This window comes from Berghia stephanieae, chromosome 4 (genome assembly GCF_034508935.2).
Source record: "Berghia stephanieae isolate SIO BIC M18660-M18661 chromosome 4, UCSD_Bste_1.3, whole genome shotgun sequence".
Taxonomy (NCBI): domain Eukaryota; kingdom Metazoa; phylum Mollusca; class Gastropoda; order Nudibranchia; family Aeolidiidae; genus Berghia; species Berghia stephanieae.
This window is the reverse complement of record NC_088363.1, coordinates 39,845,967-39,868,729: the sequence shown is the minus strand read 5'-3', so window position 1 is coordinate 39,868,729 and position 22,763 is coordinate 39,845,967. Positions and strand designations below refer to the sequence as shown.

The following is a 22,763-nucleotide window of genomic DNA, read 5'->3' as shown; positions in this document are numbered from 1 at the left end:
ACTTTTTGCTAGGTGCCTATATGAGAGTTATAATACATAATAAGCAACCATCTTAAAACACTGGCGTCATCTCTTTGAGAGCGGATCATAAACAACGATGATGACTCATGATCGTGAGTTATTGGTTTTTAATGCGCATTTAGTCACAAAGGAAATGATATGCCTCCAACCCCCCCCCCCCCCTCTTCCACTGCCGCCCAATAAGGGCATAATACTATTATGTCCACTTACATCACCAGAAAACACAATGATTGTGTTGTTATAAATGCCTTTCATTTTTAGAGAATTCACCAGATCACCAATGGCATCGTCAAGAGCTGTCACCATGCCTGGAGAAAAATGTATGAAGAAGAGAAGGTAAAGAAAAAACATGAGCTTATGTATAGAGCAATTTGTAATAACTGTGCTCCGGACTTTTAAAAAAAGTCCCTTAACTTCATGGCACAAGATCGAAGGGCAAGAGCTCAACTAGACGCTGGTTCTGGTATTTAAGCTATTTAACATGGTCAAAAGCCATTGTCGAGACTTAAAATGCAGGACGAGGCATGGAGTCTATTAGGCGATGTTACATTCTGTTTTCGACTGAAACATTGCTGTTATCAGCCAGGAATTTAAATATTTACATATGACTACACATTGTGGATTATGTTTAATGAGCGTTGTCTCACAATGCACATTTAATTGTTGTTTAAAAGTCTATTGATAGAATAACATTAATAAAGATAAATGCTAATTTCAGAGGAAATGACGTAACAGCTACAGAGACAATGAATGGTATTGCGAGAGTGTATGTACAAAAGAACGCCTAACAGGCCATTGGAACGTATGGAATGGAAAAAAGGTTACATAGATCTTAAAATGCCATGAGTGACCCATCGTCTCAAAACGGGATTCTGTCGGGATGAACAAGATGCTGAAAGGTCAATTTTAAGCTTAACTGGTCAAGAAAACGAAATTTCGGTTTTCATCACTTTAAAATTCTATATTTTTTCATCAATAATACATACATGGACTCAACCCAAGTCTGATGATCATCCCGACTTAATACCGATTTGAGGCAGCGGGTCACATATGGCCAAAAAGAAAGATCTAGAGAGAAAAAAATGTATGAAACAGTGCGCGACTCGCCCGACAAAGTCCATTCCTTAATTTGTCACTTTGATATCTTTATATGGCCGGCCGCGTAACTAAATGAAATATTTTAAAGCGTATTGAGCATGGTAAACATGTGAAACTGCGCTATATATAGATGTTCATTTTTAAATGGCGATTTCAGAGAGATGAGTGGCATGAGTGCCTCTTGAAGGGTGATTACTCGTAGGTTGTTTACCAATTATGACAAGAGAATATCTATCAAATCTTACCGCTGAATGTCTTCCTGTCTGAGTCAGTGATATTGGGGTACATGTCCAGATATTTCTGGGGTACCTGTACGGTGATGGAATTATATACATGGATGTAGAGAAAACGATTGAAATATGGAGACAAGGATAAAATACATACCGTATAGCGTGCTATGTGGTCTTGTGGCATGACACTCGCTTTCGGATCGGAAGGTCCTGGGTTCGAGCCTCGCGCTCGGCGCATAGTTGAGTCCTTGGAAAAGGCTCTTTACTCACTTTCTCTCACCGTACTCAGGTGTAAAATGAGTAGCTGGCCGTTAACAGCGTTGTCTTTGTCCGAAAAATTGTAATATCGCCTAACAGGCGGCATGTCCCGTCCTACATGTTAAATGTTGCTGTTGACCAGGGGTCCCTTGTAAAGCGCTTTGAGCACATTTAGTGGATTTTGCGCTACATAAAGATCAATTTTAAAAGCTCAATAGCATATAAAAGAACAAATGAAGATGTATCTTTCAAACCTTGTAAAGTCACATTCATATCGATAGTATGCGCTTGGCTAAGAAGCTCATAACATTGCCGTCCCGAAGTATAAAGGACCAACACACAAAACTGTGTGTATCCATGAACGTTTATAGTCAGGTTAATACAGTTCAGTGAGCATTACTCATAAACGCGGATGGCAAAAAACAATAACAAAGACCAGAGTGACGTCATCTTCGAACTATCTATAGAAAATAAGTTAACACTCCCAAGAAATCTAGTTAACACATTAAAATCACCTGATAATTGGTGACCCGCCACCTCAAAACGGTATGAAGTTGGGATGATCAAAGTGTTGAGAACAGAATCAATGACCAAAAACGTCAGACTTGGGTTGAGTCCATGTGTGGATTATTGAAAAAATATAGAATATTAAAGTGCTGAAAACCGAAATTTCCTTTTCTTGACCAGTTAAGCTTAAAATTGACATTTCGGAATCTTGTTCATCCCAGATTAATACGTTTTGAGACGATGGGTCACATATTTGAAGTTTCAAAGCATTAAGGATATTGTTCTATGAGGCAAGCAAGAATGTTACTACTTAAGGTACTAAATAAACGACCAAAAAATATAGCAGTGTTTTCCCCTGAATTATGGAAATGCGACTTCTCTGTATTCGTAAATCAGATCTTAAAGTTAAAAGAAATATAATATTGATGATGGCAACCGCGACGGTGATGGCTCTAATTATAATGATTACTTGTATGCTGCTATAGATAATAATGCTGATGATAAGGATGATAAAAATAAAATAATATTCCCTTTATTCATACCATACGGGAAATTTTTCGTCTTTATGTTCTATTCCAAGGGAAGACAGGAACAAATCAGGCGTCAGCAGAGCTCAGCAGTGCGAGCAGAGGGTATTCGGGCTCAGTACCTGTCTAGTACGAAGCAAAGACCTTACGGCTGACCCACGCTGCCCCACCTGATAATGATGATGATGGTGATAATGATGATGATGATGATGATGATGATGATGATGATGATGATGATGATGATGATGATGATGATGATGATGTTGGCGATAGTAATGATGAATTCCAAACCTGTAGTGGTGTGTGAACATTCTGGAACGGCAGGTAGAGGAATAAAGGTTTGCTGGTATCGTGGGTGGCGATGATCTTACGTATTCTCTCACTGTATTGATACTAGAGATGAAATATTTATAAGAAAGTGCAATATACTTTTTTGAAAAAATAAACCCACAAAACTTGAGCTTTTATATAGGACAATATCCACTTACTTACTTACTTACTTACTTACTTACTTACTTACTTACTTACTTACTTACTTACTTATCCGAACCAACGACCACTTGATCTCTAGCCCTTTGATCTTGTCCCATGACGTAGAGGTTAAACGTGTTTTTACTTGTTCCAGGTGAGTATACCGTGTGCTACTGATGCATGGATCTGGTGGGAGGAATGTACATCTCAGGTCTTCTTGTGGTTGACAGTCAAGCAAGTCTTGTGTTACTGTTTCATTGGGCGATAATACAATTTTTTCTGATAGAGACAACGCTGTTAACGGCCAGGTACTCATTTTACTCATTTTACTACCGAGTACGGTGAGAGAATGTGAGTAAAGAGCCTTTTTCAAGGACTCAACAATGCGCCGAGTGAGGCTCGATACCAGGACCTTCCGATCCGAAAACGAATGTCATACCACAAGACCACATAGCACAAAGTAGGGTCGGACAATATTTCGACTGCGCCCGAAACGATACACTTGGTCATTTTATATGTGAAGCAACTAAGCTATCTAGATTACACACACGACATCATTAGATATCGTCGCCTAGGCATTCCACGAAGGAATATAAATAATTCATCAAACAAGATGTCTAATGTCAACAGGAATCACCCATGTTGTCCAAGCAAGCAAATTGGGGGTTAATAATCTTGCCCAAGGATAAAAATGAAAGTGCTTGAAAGGGGGCTGGAATCCGAGACCTTCTGGGTCACTGCATGCAATGCCTTAACCACTCGGCCACTTCGCTTCCACCTTTTATCTTACACTTTTTGGTGTATAACAATACTTTCGCATTGTTTCATTTGCTAAGGATCCCAGGGAAAGACACAGAAACATGTATTGATAGCGTATATCTATGAATTGAATGAAATGAAGTACAGGTTGATCCTTGCATTTATCGGAATAATATTATTGTGTTGTTGTGTTTAATCAGAACTTGAGAGTTATTAATCTATTATTTTGTTGTTTTTTACACAAAACTATACACATTATTAATGTCGTATACATATATGCAGGTATGACATCTGAACGTAATTATGGGCTTAGTTCAACATTGTTGTAATGGACAATATTTTGTGTCATTTTTTTTTAGATTTCCATTATACAACAATGAGTCCATAAGGAATTGGGTAATCAGACCTTCGGATAAGTGCACGTCGATTGTATCCCTTACCACAGAGTAATTTCCAGCATAAGAGTGGGCCAGCTCCTCATTATCACGGAAGTCAAAACCCCCAGCTGGAAATTAAAAAATAAATAAAAGATGGCTATGATGATGGTGATGATGATGATGATGATGATGATGATGATGATGATGATGATGATGATGATGATGATGATAATGCTAATGATGATGATGATGATATAGATAATGATGATGATGTTGATGATGTTGATATGATTTGACGAAGACTAGGATGATGCTGATGACCCAGCCGATGCTGATGATGATCATGATGTTGATAAGGATGATCAAGATAATAACATTTTCTACCAACTCTACCAACTGATTAATCGGGACCCCTTCCCCCCCCCCCCCCCATCCCCTCTCTCCAACATGGGAAGCATCAATGCTGAATTGGATTCAATAGTCTGATGTCACGTCGCCCAACAACAGCAGCCATCGTGATTCTAAAGAAAGAAAATCGGTACTTTTTATTCTTCATGATGGCTAGAATTTTTCATATGTCTTGTGATCAGAATGTGTAAAAGTCAAAACATGATCAGATTTATAATGGGTTTTTTTTCCTCTGGATACGCTTTTATGCTCGTCGGAGAAATATTTCATAAGGCGTCCGCCATTGTTCCGATAATTTATAGCCAGTTACTAAATTACCATGCGTCATTACAGGGAAGTGACGTTACGACTGTTGAAGCGTATTAAGAACCGATCAAAGTTAGCCATTTACGTGAATTAACTTGCATAAATATTTAATCCGACATCTCACCGACTTCCTTGGTGTAGTAGTCCTCCATCCCATTATAGAGGCCCAGGAAGGAATCGAACCCGCGGTAGGTAGGAGTACATTTCTTGTTACAGAATCCAAGATGCCACCTGTGATTGACAACAAAGAAGAAAACTTGTATGATGTAAAATGCATAATATGTAATATCATTGATTCGTAGCATAGTATACTGACTGGCAACATGGCATTATAAACTCAGATTGTTTTCCAATTAATTAATGTGATGATATATTATGTTGTGCGGCTATGTGGTCATGTGGTATGACACCCGCTTTCTGATACGAAGGTGCTGGGTTCGAGCCTCGCTCGGCACATAGTTACAGTTAAGTCATTCGAAAAGGCTCTTTACTTATATTCTCTCACCGTACTCAGGTGTAAAATGAGTACCTGGCCGTTAAACAGCGTTGTGTCTGTCAAAAATAAAATTGTAATATCGCCGAACAGGAGTCATGTCTTGTTCTACATGTTTTGTGTTGCTGCTGATCAGGGGCCCTTTGTAAAAGCTCAGGTTTATTTATTTATTTATTTATTTTATTTTTTTATTATTTCAAATAGAATAAGCAACAGAGAAATTGTGATCCACCGTCACAAAACGGTATTATGTCGGGATGGATAGGATAGGACCGGGAAAAAACTGAATTTAGGAATGAGATGGCTTTCATTGTAGATCTACACTCTCACGGCTGGGCTGAGTTGTCGTACCAATAAGGTCGTGGGTTCAAGCCCTCATCGTCTCCGTTTTTTATTCTCTATTGTCTTTTGGCACTCACTTGGTTTTTTGATATTATCAACATACGTGCCTGCTCCACTCACTTTTCTGAATTATCGTTTTCACCACCACAACGAAGAGAAACAAACCCCAAGTTCCATAATAGTATTCAATAGTCTGATGTCACGTCCGTCCAGCAACGAGCAGCTTGGTTCTAAACAAAGAAAATCGGTACTTTTTATTCTTCATGCTGGCCAGAACTAATTCAGATGTCATGTGATCATAAAAGTCAAAACATGATCAGATTTATAATGTTTTTCTCCTCTGGATACACTTTTATGCTCGTAGGAGAAATATTTCAGATGGGCGTCCTCCAATGCTCCGATAGTTTAGAACCAGTTACTAAGTTGCTATCCGTCATTACGAGGGAAGTGACGTCATGACTGTTGAAGGCTATTGAGGCCTTTAATAAAATTTCCTGCACCTTGTTCACCCCCACATAATACCGGTGGGTCACATTTATTGTTACTTTATTATTGTGTTATTTATTATACTAATGACTTGACAGTTGATGGACCGACTGAAGCTTTGTTACAAGATTGACTGACTGATTAAATAGAATGCGGTTGATTCAGTATTTGTTTGTTGATTAACTGATTGATTGATTAAGAACATCAAAATAATGACATTCATTCTTTATTTAAAAAACACACACACAAAACAAACAAACAAACAAACAATAAATTAATTTAATTTATACTTTATAGGGAATGAGATTAGCGGAGAAGTAGCGTCCCTTGATTGGACGTCACCGGCGGAAAAGTTATTAGAGAGAGCGAGAACGTCATGTTGGTTGTGCGCATGCGTCTCTCGTTCTCGCTTCCGGTGAAAGCGAAATGAGACACTTCACCAAAAGCGAGGACGAGAGAAACGCATGTGAAAAACCATTTTGACGTTCTCTCTGTAAGGTGACGTCCAATCAAGGGACGCTACTCTTCCGCTAATCTCATTCCCTATAATGCGTGATCCTTTATTCCCATCGCATGTATTAGGTCGAGGTGGAACAGGTGTCGAAAATTCAACTTGACGTTAAAAAGACGAGAAATTGTATGAAAAATCTTCCTCACGAGGTCCAGGTTTGAGAGTTATTGCCAAAATGAGAGTCATTTAAATTTGATCGATATTTGAGAGACGGATTTTCTGGCCAACATTTTTTCCTTGTTCCAGAGTACGGCCATTTAACAGCCAGGTTAAAACCGTGTGCCAAGTCAATCAAAACGTTAAAGTCTTACTTACTTTCCCACGGCGTGTGTGGCATAGCCTGCTGCCTTTAGGACTTCTGGAAGGAACGTCCTGTTCTGAGGGGCGCACACGGCTTGCTGGGGCATAATCACCAAGTGCTGGAATTGGATACGTGAGATAGAAAAAGGGGTGGGGTGGGAACATTTTATAAGGTAGTAATGATGATAGAAAGATTATGATGACGATAATGATGATGATGATGATGATGATGATGATGATGATGATGATGATGATGATGATGATGATGATGATGATGATGATTTTGATGATGATGACGATAATGGTGATGATGATGACGATGATTATGATGATGATGATGATGATGATGATGATGATGATCATCATCATCATCATCATCATCATCATCATCATCATCATCATCATCATCATCATCATCATCATCATCATCATCATCATCACCATCATCATTATTATTATTATTAGTAGCAGTTGTATTGATATTATCATTATTGTTATTGTTCTTATCATTATTTATTCCCAAAAGGGAAATTGGTATACAGTACTCAAGTAAACTATAAAATGCATGAACAACCAATAAAATGAGTTGAAACCAACCTGGAGCCCAAGTCGGAATGGATAGACTCCTGTCATCACAGCAGCACGTGACCTGAAGGAACCAAAAATGGGGGGATTAAGGAGTAATGAAATAAAGATGGAGAGAGAGAGAGAGAGAGAGAGAGAGAGAGAGAGAGAGAGAGAGAGAGGGGGAACATTATTTATTGATTTTGATGTATCAAACTGCTGTCTACCATGACTGGCACAAGACAATTCCATGTCATGTTGGGAGAAAACAAAAGCAAAACACGCAAAATTAAAAATGGGGTACCACTAGATTCAGTTTTGGCACTAACTTTCTTCAATGTCTATATCTCCTACATGCCAAACTGCGAAGCACTCAAACTTGGATACGCTGATGACTCGGCCTTAGCCTATCAATCAAAAAACTGGAAAGAGATTGAAGAAGTTCTAAGCCTTGTTTAATTCTATATGCTCTAAACAACATTACTGAGTACTCTCGTACCTACAAGTTCCCACCAACACTCATATATAAATACATATGAGCCAAGGTCAAAAGGTGCCAATTTTTTTTCTCAAAATAAAAGTGACATAATAGTCCATTTATGTTTCTATATATGTAGCAAAAACCCTGTACGTCATGAATCAAAGGCCCTTTAGATAACATTACGGTCAAACGCATTATAATAACGTCAACAAAGCCTATAGGTTGCTGGTGTCACTTGTGACCGGTGACACCAAAATGAGACAAAAAGCGCAATAACCAAATGATATTTGTTAAGTATGAAACTTTATTTAGTAAGTTATAAACAACAAGACACAATCAACAACATCATGAGCACAAAGCCACGATGGATCATGATGTATACACACACACACACACACACATATATATATATATATATGTGTGTGTGTGTGTGTGTGTGCGTGTGTGTGTATTTGTGGGCGGGGGGGGGGGTATTTTTTTTTGTTTGGTAAAAATATCAATCATGGTTTTCAGATATTCAACATGAACTATAAACACAATCTATATTTCATTGTATTTAACACGAACCAATTTCTAATGGAGACTAAGTAAGTTACAACTCAAGTACAATGATCTTAATGGGGTGCCAATCAGTGTGCAAATTGTAAAATTCATGGGCATCTTTTGGCAAAGTTGGTTTTATCTGCTGGAGATGGTTGTATTTCTCTAAGGAGATCTTCCTCTGACTGGTGTAAACCTGCATCGGTGATCATTAGAAGTTGCTCTTCCATCACTCATTGATCGGGGAAGCAGATCCCAGTTGTCCTGATGGTTGGGTTCAAACAGAATGGTTCACAACTAACTGCTCTTATGTCAGTAAAAGTTGGGAATGCTACCATAATTCCTGGCCTGTTTGTGGTTAAGGTGTTACTTCATCAAATGGCAGGAAGCATTTGTATGTCAAGTAATGTACTGTAGCTTGTATGGAGTGCTGTGTTCTGTCATGTGAGAGGTTTAAAAAATAATTGTTTTGTAGTTAGATGGAGTGAAAATGTCAACTTTCGTTCAATTCCTGCATTTATTGAGTCGCATACAATCTGAATATGTCCTTTCTCTAAATAAATACTTTTGTACAACTGTGGCGCCTTGCTTCCATATAAATAAACTCAACATTTTTGACATCACGTTTCTATACCATCGGTGGAGATTATTATTTTGGTGTAAGAACGAGCTGTTAATTTTGCGCATAAGTAGTTGTAGAGACAACTCGTTGGCGGTCAGACCTGCCTCATCAATTTGGCCATGTAGTAAACAGCAGAGGCTTGGATTGATGTAGATAATAAATCAGCCTGTAGATCAATATAAGATTAATAAACTCTCCTCGTTCAGCTTTATCCTTTTATTTTTGCCACAACCATTAGAAGCTGCTGTCGTCCAATATTCACGATGAGAATTCCATGCCATTTCATCGACATTTGCACCTTAGTGTTTGACGCATTCATCGCAATTGTCTTTTCTTGGCTTGAAAATAATGCTGTCTGTCTTCCTCTGTTACTTCGATACAACTCGTTCCTCTTCCCTTGCAACCTCTTTTTTTCAATAGCTTCGCTTCCTTTTCAACATATTTCTTTGATGAATCATATTTTCTTCTAACATAACATTCCAGTCTGTGTTATTTTGTTTGGCACTAATTTTGTTACATGTAATTAGCCGAGCAGTCACGTTCACAATTTGGTCATCTGTTGTATCCAAGTGGTTCGTGTTTGAAATGACCTGTAGTGTCTCCACAACTTCTCTATCGTTAGGTCTATTGTTGAATGCCTTGTCCATTTCTCTTGGTATTCTTTCTGCACTTTTAATGAATATGCAAATACCTAATATCAAGTCTTTAAAATTAGTTACCAGAATGAAAAAGAAATGTACTGTTACGATTTGTTTACCTATAACCAATGGTCTGGTAAGCATAAAACAAGACAAAACAAAGCGAAACAAACAAACAAACAAAGCTAAACCTGTAAAAACGATAAGTCTTCATAACCTATTATTCATGGAAATATATTGGCAATGCCTTGATCAACAATTTTCTGTGAAAAGCTTGACCAAATGGTGTCCGATAGTTGTTCGTGTATTGTGATGAGGCAGGTTTGCCGAGGTCGATTATTCTGGTCAGCTTGTGCTTGTATTTTGGAGTCTGGTCTATAAACAGGAACGAAGCATTCCATCCAATAAATTTATTGTTATAATATACCAAATATAAGATGATGCAATAAATAAGATAATTAGAAAATTAGATTTAATACATATTTGATTAACATTCAGAATTGTTTCACTTAAGAGATTTATCATTCTCAATTTTTTTTAAAACTCAGAACGGAATAAGAAATATTTGCATAACAATTCGAACAAATCGTCCTTGATTATTTATCGATATTATCATTTTTAGATTCGTCTCGTACATACCAACAGTTTTCCCACTACACAAAAAACATTCAGATAACTATCGTTTTTGGGTTGTTTTTTTTCTAATTCCGAGTGAATAAAAAGTGTTATATACCTTTAATACCTCTAATTGTCCGCCTCATCAGTAAAGATGTTATGTGGTGCAGCCGATCTCTTTGAACCAAAGTCAAAACTATAATCAAGGGTCGGCTTTAGAATGTTTGACACTGATGTCTTGGAGGTTCCATTTACTATCCGTTGACTCTCTAATTTCATTCGATCGATTTTATGCTGGATAGGGCCTCTCTGACGAAGCTTTCCGTTTTGTCATCTCCACCATCATTCTTTCTCTTTGAAGAGGAACATTTTTACCCTTTGTTTTGGACTTGGATTTGAAATCGGATCAATAGGCCTAGATAAACCCTTGGAGTGTAATGGCATTTTAAAAAAACCAACTTCATCAATAATCAAAATAGTGCAACTATGTGGTCTTGTGGTATAACACTCTCCCTCATTAGAAGGTGTCTTGGGATCGAGTCCCGCTCTGAGCAGCGCATAACTGAGTCCTTGGAAAAGACTCTTAAACCACATTATCAAGCCGTACCCAGGTGTAAAATGAGTATCAGGCGTTAACAGCACTGTCTCTGTTGGAAAAATAATAATATCTCTTTACAGGCACCATGTTCCGCCCTATTTGTTAGTTATTGCTGCTGGCCAGGGACCCTTTGCGAAGTGCCCTGACCGCGTTTACTGGATATTGCGCTATATAAATGCTCAATGTTATTTTTATTTTTTTAGTTTTGTTGTTTTTTGTTTGTTTGTTTGTTTGTTTGTTTGTTTGTTTTGTTTGTTTAGCTTTTTCTTTTTCTTTAAAAAAAAAATCAAAAGATCTTTGTTGTTTGTTGGACAGGATGGGTAGGGGTTTAAATGGTGGTATGATATCAGCATAGCATCAGGTAGACATGTCATAGGGATGACGTGATTTAATAGGGTGATTGCCATGATCGAGCTGTGTTATTTTAAATTAATAGAGATAGGGAGAACAGGTGATCGGCGTATTATCTTTTTAAATACCCAATCATTATTTCGTATATTATATTTACTAGTAAAGCATAACCGGGAGATAATAGGCTTGAAGTTCAGTCGCATCATGACTTTAGAAATTGACAATTATTTAGCAGCTGTGATATTTATTGATGCTCAAAATTATAGAGTCCAATGTCAATACAACCCTATTAACAGTAAAATGAAATATTGATTTTGTCGTTAAAAACACAATCATTCTTTCTAATCCACGAAAACAAATTATACATCATTTACATGACGTGTTTTGATTGCTTGAAAGTACTTCTCGTCTCCCTTGAACTCTGAACTAACATCAGAGGTTTCATCATCTTGAGACCAAAGAATAAGAGGTCGCGCTTATCTCTGAAGTTGACATCAGAGGTTAGATCAGCGGATTGGCAAAACGCTACCTCAGAGGGGCCATCGATATCTTATTTAGCGACATTGTGTCACTTGTGACATTAGACCGATGACACCATTACTTCTGTCACAAGCAATACCAAATTGCAATTTCGACAATATATCATTAATTTCAGTCAAACCAGTGTAATAACTTCAGGTAAATATGGAATTTAATAATATTTCAGAAACCAAAGACTTCAAAAATAGACATATAATGGAAAATAGAGCATCTGAATGTGACTTGTGACATAAGACCGGTGACACCATTACTTATACAAGCAACACCAAATCACACTTTCGTCCATACTATATCATTATTTTCAGTTAAAAAAGCATAATAACCGCAAATCAGATGACCATCCAAACCAACAGTCAATTATACTAAAACGAAATTCAATAATATGTTAAGAAACTAAATTCTTTCAAATTGGAAATATACTTAGAAATTAGTAAAACCATTATTGCTATTAATTGGGTCAAAATCGACACTAGAACTCTATTTTGCCTCAATAGATCAAGAATAGCAACTGAACAAATGTAATACAGTCTGTTAAAATGGAATTCAATGACATTTCAAGCTTTGAAGAACATGAAAACAGAAATACATTAGAAACTTCAAACTTAAGTGTCAACTGTGACATGTTAACCAATGACACCAATTGTCACAAAAAGTATCAGAAGTCACACAAACTCTAGATAAATATCAGCCATGGTAATGAATTCATGTAACCAGACGATAACATCACCCTACTGCTCAAATCTGCTTGTTTGTAGTAATTTATTGTGTTAATAGTAAAACAAATCAAATTTCTTGACAACCCTTCTATTTATCTGGATTCGTCAAAAGCTTGAGTTTTGTCTTTTATTTGATTCATACAACCCTGAAACATAAAAAAAATTAGAATTACAAGGAAATGATTAATTGTGTCAAATCACAGTCTCAGATGAGATGTCATAATATCATATTTGTAAGTAGAATAACAGATGAAAACATAATTTTTTGATGGCACTTTGTAATATCCAATATCAAGTGTTGCTTGTGACAATGTAAAATAGCGATGACACCAAAGTTCAACTTACCTTTTCTGCATGGAGCCTTGCTGGAAAGGCAACTGAAAGTGCTGCACTTCAAAGGCTGATAAGAAGGGTGGATCAAAATTGTGAATCGCCATTTAACGAAACAAACTTCAACGTGTTCACGCATGCCGTGTTGCTTGTGACATGTGACACCAAAACCAATAAACCTCAATATCAGCAAAACGGAATACATTAACTCCAAGATTTGAGTTCAGAAGGAAAATCTATGCTTTTCCTCATAATAAAACATTTTATAACCATTAAATATGAGCTTTACAGTTTCGTGTCGAGTCTAAGTATTGTGCTGTGTTTGATGACACCAAAGGTCACAAGCAATACCAACTTTTTAAGAACTCTATATGAAACTTAATCAGATATGTAATATACTGCAATTGCGTTTAAAAGTAAATTTTGACTTTATACTATTAGTCAAATTTCAATCATGTGAGCTAAAACATCACAGTTAATTTCTACATGCTTTCTAAAAAGGTGATGCGTTGACCTCGTTTTAAGCACATGCCAAACTGCATTCAAATTTGACTTTCAAGTTGTTTATTTCATATTCTGTTGAATTTTGTTTTATCTCTTCTTTACATTATCAATTGATTACAAGCATTAACCCAATGAAAACAGCCCATAATTAAGTAAAAATCAAATTTTCTTAACACTGGTATCAGACGGGCACCTTTTGACCTTGGCCCATATATATATATATAATATATATATATATATATATATATATATATATATATATATATATATTATATATATATTTATATATGTATGTATGTATATACCGATGATCCCAAGTATTTTTAATAAGCGTGTCCTCAAAAGCCTTTTGAAACCATTGAGACGTGTACCGGCCTCAAGATGATGCACGTTTGTGGTCAAACTATATTGAAAGATCTATAACCGAAGAAGTTTTAAATGGGTTTGCAAGTAGTTTGGAATTTTTGAGATCCACGCTTGCCGGTGGTTGGTTTAGATGAGACCAAAAGATAATTCTATTTATTTCTTTTATTTTACCATTATAGAAGATTGACTCACGGCGTGCAGACAGGCTGGACGTAAGACTGATTTAGGATGACCCCTGACCTCGCGAGACCATCGATGTGTGGTGAGATGATATCAGGGTTGTTAAATCCGACATCGTTCCAACCTAGAATGATGGTTTAGGGTTGAAAACAAAGCGTCATAATGTGTAATCATAAATAATAAATACAAATAAATAAATTCCCTTTATTCATCCTTAAGGGGAACTTTTTCTTTAGGATCTATTCTAAGGGAAGACTGGAATAACCCAGGCGTCAGCCGCAGTGCAACGCGCCGCGCAAAGTGAGCTAAGGCTAGGTGACTTGCTCGAGGCCACACAGAGCGACGGGTAGTCGATCTCGGTACCTTTCGGGTACGAACCAAAGACCCTACCGCTGAGCCACCCTGTCCTATAGTTATAAAGGAAGACGACTTAATGGATCACCGCCTTAACGCTGGTGGTAGGCATGCCTACTTGAATATTCAAACATTCGTAGTTTAGGAGATAAGAATGGCAGTCATTTTAATTATGTGCTTTGAGCTTTTTGTATATATAGCGCAATATCCACTAAATGTGTTCAAAGCGCTTTACAAGGGGTCCCTGGCTAACAGCAACATTTAACATTTAGGACGGGACATGAGGCCGTTAGGCGATATTACAATTTGTTTCGGGCAGAGACAACGCTGTTGACTGCCAGGTACTCATTCTACACCTGAGTACGGTGATAGAACGTGAGTAAAGAGCCTTCTCCAAGGACTCAACTATGCTCCGAGCAAGACTCGAACCCAGGATCTTACCATCCGAAAGCGAAAGTCATACCACAAACAAGAGCACAAAACTTTACTTTATAGATCCACAATTTACCCTCAAAATGATCATTTAACACGTCAAAATCCTCAAACTTATAACTGCTTCTTTTCAAAAGATTAGACTTAATTGTTCATTAAGTCTGAATCAGACTGTTTGATTATACATAGAGTTACTTAAGAGAGTACTTTCCAAGAGGATGCACTCTTGTCTTTCTTCCATATTGATTACTATACTTTTCTTCTAAAGTTGTGCATATATTGTATATAGTCACTCTAACTTATACACAGTAATAAAAAGTTCTCTTACTCTATGCACTAGTAACGCTTGATTTGTGTTCACATATTAATCTGAGTTCCTTCATAACCATATATTTCTTATTCTACGAATTTTTTGTCGTAAGTAGTGGTCTACAAAGGATTTATTCCGGTTGACGTCTTGACCATCCCGATGTCGGGCATAAACTGTCTTGCAATGACCACTCGCCTTCTGTATTGGTATTCACAATGGTATTGTGAGTCCACGTAAGAAACCAACTATAATTCATGTTACACGATTTTTGTCGTATGGGGTCTACAGAGTTATTCCGGTTGACCATGTTGTGAACCCTCCGCGATGTCGGCCTATAACCGGGCTCCTTGAATGCCCCGCCCTGCTATGTGACAGAATGGAGATCCAGCCGTCGCCATCGTGAACTTATAGATAGTATGCGCTTGGCGAAGAAGCTCATAACATTGCCATCCGGAAGTATAACGGACCAACACACAAAACTGTGTGTATCCATGAACGTTTATAGTCAGATTAATACAGTTCAGTGAGCTTTACTCATAAACGCGGATAGCAAAAAACAATAACAAAGACCTGAGTGACGTCATCTTCGAACTATCTATAGCCTGACACTGAGACCCAAAAGGACTGGTCTTTTGAAGTCATTATTTGAATTTTGCACCGCCTAGTGAGTTGTCGTTAGTAGTGCTCATGGAAACTAGTGGTCCCATTGGTTGAACTATTGAATACAAATCACGATTTGTTTTGTTTTGTGGCCAAAGACCGGTCTTTTGACGTCCTTTTTTGGTCAGTGTCAGGCTAGAAGTTAACGATGGCTACGCTGACACTGACCAAAAAATGACGTCAAAAGACAAGTCTTTGTCGCAAAAGAAAACAAATCGTGAGTTGTATTCAATAGCTCAACCAATGGAATCACTTGTTTCCTTGCGGTCCACCAACGACAACTCACTAGACGATGCACAAAACTAAAAAATGACGTCAAATAAAAGTCCTAGAGGGTTGTAGCGTTGCCATCGTTATTTTATAGCCTGACACTGAAATCCAAAAGGACTGGTCTTTTGAAGTCATTATTTGGATTTTGCACCGCCTAATGAGTTGTCGTTAGTAGTGCTCATGGAAACTAGTGGTCCCATTGGTTGAACTATTGAATACAAATCACGATTTGTTTTGTTTTGTGGCCAAAGACCGGTCTTTTGACGTCCTTTTTTGGTCAGTGTCAGGCTAGAAGTTAACGATGGCTACGCTGACACTGACCAAAAAATGACGTCAAAAGACAAGTCTTTGTCGCAAAAGAAAACAAATCGTGAGTTGTATTCAATAGCTCAACCAATGGAATCACTTGTTTTCTTGAGGTCCACCAACGACAACTCACTAGACGTTGCACAAAACTAAAAAAATGACTTCAAATAAAAGGGTTGTAGAGTAGCCATCGTTATGTTATAGCCTGACACTGAAATCCAAAAGGACTGGCAGTTTGACGTCATTATTTGTTTTTTGCACCGCCTAGTGAGTTGTCGTCAGTAGAGCTCATGGAAACAAGTCATTTCATTGGTTGAACTATTGAATACAAATCACGATTTATTTTCTTTTGTAGCAAAAGACTGGCATTTTTAAGTTATAGCCTGACCGTATGTTAACGATGGTTACGATCCAACACGATGCCGGAATGGCTTTGGCCATCCAGGGCTCCACACTACAACAGCAGCAACAAGGAGACAGTTATTTCAAATGAAAGCAATATTTTGTGAGGTAGGGTGAAACATAATCCCGCGTAATAATAGAAAGAATTCGCAACTTATCAATAAATTAAGAAATTAACGAGCAGGCACCGGTGTAAGATAAAGAACTGAACAAGTGTGTATGAAAGGTGTCAGACAAAGCAAGAAAGAAAAATACAAGAAAATTAATAATAAAAAAAAACATCTCAAAATATCAGTCGACCTCGACTGGTGATCGAACTTCAAACCTTCTGATTACCGGTCAGACGTGCTACCATTAGACATTATCATTATGTAATGGTAGCACGTCTTACCGGTAATCAGAGGTCTGAGATTATTTCCCCAGTCGAGGTCGATCGACTGATTTTTTGGGATGTTTTTTAATTCTATTTTCTTGTATTTTTCTTTCTTGCTTTGCCACCTTTGGCACCTTTCATGCATGATACACACTTGTTCGATTAGCAACTTACCCAAGTCATCAGCCAGGATAAATACAATGTTTGGTGGTGTACATTGTACTGGTAGTGTGTTGATGGCTACTACAGCAAGGATAACAGGCCAGATAAAGGGCAGACTTTCCGGACACGGAGATCCCATTTTCGTTCTTAAGTCAGTTCTCTGTGTTGTGTAAATTTTGCTGCTCGAAGCTCGAAGAAATAAATAATATTGTTTTGTTGATAAAGGGGAAACCCGACACGTCCATTTGATCTGTTTTGTGATTAAACTGAAGCTTACATTCAATTTCACATTATTATTTAGTTCTGTGTTGTGACGATAGTAATTATGTTGATGGCTGGTAAAATTGATTGTTGTATGCATAAAGACAATGATTGTGACAATAATAATAATGATAATAATAATCTTAATATTGAAACTAATAATAGCAAATAACAATGAAAGTAATGATGATAGGCTCCTACACCCGCATGCTGAGGATGGCCCTCAATGTAAGCTGGAAAGAGCACATAACAAATGAAGAGCTCTACAATGACCTCCCCCCAGTGACCTCGAAGATCCAAAAGAAGACAGAGTCTTGTTCTATGGGAACCACCTGAGCGAACCAGAAGCAGAGGCAGGCAGAATAAAACCTACATTGACTGTCTGCTAGATGACACAGGAATGGACAACACCCGGGAGCTGCGTACGCTTATGGAGGACAAGACAGAATGGCGAAGACTTGTGGCTCATGTTGGGCGCCCCAAGGGGCGGCCTAAGTAAGTAAGTAAGTAAGTAATAATAATAATAATAATAATAATAATAATAATAATAATAATAATAATAATAATAATGATGATGATGATGATGATGATGATGATGATGATGATGATGATGATGATGATGATGATGATGATGATAATAATAATAATAATTATGACAATAATGATAATAATAATAATAATAATAATAATAATAATAATAATAATAATAATAATAATAATAATAATAATAATAATAATAATAATAATAATAATAATAATAACAACAACAACAATGGGAGTAAGAATATTGATTTAGCTCTATACGATAACTTTAAATCTATAAACGAAACTACTTCAAATCCTCACAATACCCAAAGGTCATAAAAGGCTATCTACAACGAAAAGGTTTACTCAAAACATTTAGAACTCACCAATTTAGACGTCTAGACGTCCAGCTGTTTTTCCAACAGCTAGTCAATTTTTGAAACGACAATACAGATTATCATTTGATTTATAAAGCATTTGGCTGAGTCTAGTGTGTTATCTTACCTGACACATACTTAAAAGTGGTATCGTATGACTATACTATCGGACACTGAAAAAACACGTATTTCATATTTTGGCCAGAAAACTCGTCCTTAAATAATCGATCTATTAAAATGACCTCCATCTCGTCCAAAACTGTTAAACCTGAGAATTCCGTGAAGACTTCCTCGAAGTGCCAGGTTTGAGAGATGTTGACAATATGAGGGTCATTTTAATCGATCGAAATTTGAAGGCCAAGTTTTCTGGCCAAAATTTTTAATTGGTGTTTGGCTTTTACTTTCTGAGTACGGCTGTATAGACCGAAGTGCAATGTTCTAAATATTATCATGGACACGACTAAGTGGTCATTTTTACCACAGAGGACAATAGAATAGCCCACGCCTGAGAGATAATCCGTCTAGATAACACAAGACTCATCAGTGTCCTTGACAATGTCATTTTCAGAGCGGTTTCTCACAATCTATTGTTTAAAGCTCAAAATATTATTTCTGATTTGTGATTTCATTGGAGACAAAATTTCGTAATTCTACGAAATTTTCGCAGTAGTTGGCAGGTCTGCAAAGGAGTTATTCCCCCTAGGGGGCAACGTTGCTCAGCGGTACGGTCTTTTTGGCTGCGCTGCACTGCGGCTGACGCCTGAGTTATTCCAGTCTTCCCTTGGAATAGATCCTAGAGAAAAAGTTTCCTTATGGGATGAATAGAGAGAATTTTATTTTTGTTTAATTTTACCTGCGATGGAAAAAAAATTGAAAAGAAAATGAGCAACTCGCCGGCATCGACCAAAGATATTGGACGATTTGACAGAATGGTTATGGACAGAAAGGAACAAGACGCGGTGCAAAAGATTCAGAAAAGAATGGGTTGAAGTGAACACGGCAAAACATGATGATGATTGAAAACAAAAAGGTTATTGATGCATTACGTTTAGGTAAAATACTCATAACGTCCGACCGTCGGATACGACGTACCAACACATAAACCTATGTGTAACATTGCGCGTTAATAGTCTGATTGATTGAATTTAGTGATAATTGATTTTTTTAAAATTGAATTTTTATATCCTTTGTCCGACCGAGGCATTGGAAACATTCCTCCTTGATTTGGCCGCACCGTTAAAAAGTGCAATCTCCCTCCTAAGGCCGGTGATTACCTGTAACGATGGTCTCAGTCCGGCTGGCTAATAATATTTCGTTTTTACCCATTTTTTGAGAGCAATAACATTTAAATGAGATTCTCCAATCAAAAAATGATACCATCTATAACTTCAGATCACTTTAGACAGTTTGGGTACAGAAACCTATAGAAACAATTCTTTTCAATTTTTTTACATTTTGTTGAAAAGTGCTTTTCGCAATAATTTTCATGAAAACATGCATTAGCCATCGGAGGTCGGGTTTGAAAAATATTTGTGGCTTTGTCATACTTGAAAAGTAAAAGAAGGCAAATCGATGATCTTTATTGGCGACCAGCATTCATTTAGACTATAAAATTAGATGCCATCACTCTGAAACCAGAAAATCAGTTGCACAAGACATGTATCCCATCCTCCAGAGGACTGGGTTCATACTTCCAAGAAAAATGGAACCTGTATTTTGACATAACACTATTGTTCCCTATTAATAAAGTATATCTATGAACAAATACACGAAAATACACGGCAAAATAATTTTAAAAATACATTTTATTATTTATCCTCCGCCTCGCCCCCAATCCCAAAACGAAGAAAACACCTAAAACATTCCTTTCAGACATGATCAAACAGTAAACATGGTGCATTCAACCACGCAATTTCGTTGTAGAATCTCTTAGCTTATTATACTCTATGATAAACTGATTGATAATTTGTATTACTCATGTCATTATGACTGGTTTGTTTATCAACATTGTCTGATTTGTGAACTCTGCTGGTCTTTGGTCTTCCCATTGAGAAATCATCCCACACTTATTTCCTGAGCATAGATTACGACAATCATTCACAACACACCAGGAGGTGACACATGTATTAGGGCCGAGAAGTCGTGACGTCACACCTTATACTCTTCCGGTTCCAAAATTCTTTTTAAAATGTGCATTTAACCCTCTCCTTACCACCCATAGGAAAATCGTCACATTCGTTACAATACAGCCACCATTTTTCTCATTCTGGTTTCTTTTGTACATCACAATATTTGAACAAAATTGTTTGCTATAGTTAAAGTATATTTACACTGTGTTGAAGAACTCGTTTAGAAGAAAAAAATATGTATAGCAAGAACAAACAGCTATTGTGTTTGAGTGAAATAAATCTATTTTTGTATAGGTTGGGTGTGAAGTTTTGGGGAAAATCCGGAAAATGACCGGTAAGGAGAGAGTTAACCAGCCCTTCTGAGGACTAATAACGAATAGGTTAGATATTGAATAATAAGGTGGCATACCTAATAGTACCAGGAGATTGTTAGGATAATGGGACGTAGAAGAACGAGGATTGATGGTCTTTTTTGATGACCAGCATATAGATAGAATGAATTTGACGTTACTCCGGTCTTTCATATTGCTTTTGCCATCATCCGCGTACATCAGTAATTCTCACTATACTGTATTAACCAGACTATAAACGTTCAAATTTTACCTTAAATTTCATTTAATGTCATTTGTGATGATTTTATTTTCAGAAATTAATACTGGCAGTTTATAATATATCTAGTTATTTATCTTATTTATTTGTTTATGATTTTATGCAATCTATAATCGTAAAATGATAATGAAAGTTTAAAGAATGCAACATATTTAGATAAATAATAAATTCACGAGCAATGTGTAAATAAATAGACGGATTTATAAAATTATATGTCAATGACTCATGGGAAAATGAACAAAAATAATAAACAGATAAAAAAAGTAGATAAATAAATTTATAAAAAGTAATAGAATTTCAAGTCATCTTTTAACTCATGTGCTAAACGAGTTCAAAAGATGTCAAATTTTGGATTTGGCATTAGGAATGTCAAACTGGCACACCTGGTGTCAGTCACACAGGCGAGTGCTGATCTAATGTGCTCTCTCTCTCTCTCTCTCTCTCTCTCTCTCTCTCTCTCTCTCTCTCTCTCTCTCTATCTATCTATCTATCTATCTATCTATCTATCTATCTATCTTTGGATCCCCCTTCATCTTAGACATGTTTGAGATGTCCTTAGCATAAATCCTTGCTGAAAAAAGGGAATTGCCGGATTAATTCTCTATAAAAAAAACTGAACAGGAGTAAATTGATGTCGCATTCATAAACTTTTGTATTCTGAAAAATCATGTATTATAAAGTTCGGCCAGAAAACTTATCCTTTAAAAATCGATCAATTAAAATGATACCTGGTTTATCAAAAAGTCTCAAGCATGGGACTTTAACGAAGTCTTTAAGAATAATGAGTGGAGCATAGTTATGTGCGTCGGTCCGTTATCTACTTCCGGATGGCAATGTTGTGACACTGACCAAAATATTAGACGTCAAAATACAAGTTGAAGACCACAAAATAAAAAACAAATCGTGAGTTGTGTTCATCTGTTAAACCAATTGAATCTTTTTCACGGTGAGCACTACTAACGTTAACTAACTAGGCGGTACACTGACTTTAAAATGACGTAAAAATACACATAGCAGTGTCTGGACATAGACATCGTTAACATCTAGCCTGACCATAGCCATCGTTAACATAACAAATAGCCTGACCATAGCCATCGTTAACACCTGGTCTGACCATAGCCATCGATAACATCTCGCCTAACCATAGCCATCGTTAACATCTAGCCTGTCCATAGCCATCATTAACAAATAGCCTAACCATAGCCATCGTTAACATCTAGCCTGACCATAGCCATCGTTAACATCTAGTCTGACCATAGCCATCGTTAACAAATAGCCTGACCATAGCCATCGTTAACATCTGGTCTGACCATAGCCATCGTTAACATCTATTCTGACCATAGCCATCGTTAACAAATAGCCCGACCATAGCCATCGTTAACATCTGGTCTGACCATAGCCATCGTCAACATCTGGTCTTGACCATAGCCATCGATAACATCTAGCCTGACCAT

At 37.0% G+C, this 22,763-nt stretch overlaps 1 protein-coding gene across 3 annotated transcripts in view; it reads right to left on the bottom strand.

Moving 5' to 3' along the window:
- LOC144970548 (arylsulfatase B-like) overlaps positions 1-22,763 on the bottom strand; it is a 33,401-nt gene that overhangs the window by 9,576 nt on the left and 1,062 nt on the right. For 2 of the 3 annotated variants that reach the window (XM_078910307.1, XM_078910306.1), the window contains exons 2-10: positions 17,421-17,597; positions 14,152-14,263; positions 7,692-7,743; positions 7,110-7,213; positions 5,087-5,193; positions 4,312-4,376; positions 2,933-3,034; positions 1,365-1,428; positions 232-329 (exon numbers count right to left, since the gene is read on the bottom strand). In XM_078910307.1, the coding sequence (XP_078766433.1) occupies positions 232-329; positions 1,365-1,428; positions 2,933-3,034; positions 4,312-4,376; positions 5,087-5,193; positions 7,110-7,213; positions 7,692-7,743; positions 14,152-14,263; positions 17,421-17,547 (831 nt within the window). In that variant the 5' untranslated portion in view covers positions 17,548-17,597. Of the gene's footprint in view, positions 1-231; positions 330-1,364; positions 1,429-2,932; positions 3,035-4,311; positions 4,377-5,086; positions 5,194-7,109; positions 7,214-7,691; positions 7,744-14,151; positions 14,264-17,420; positions 17,598-18,580; positions 18,685-22,763 lie in introns of those variants that run through there. The other variant, XM_078910305.1, reaches the window with a different exon arrangement.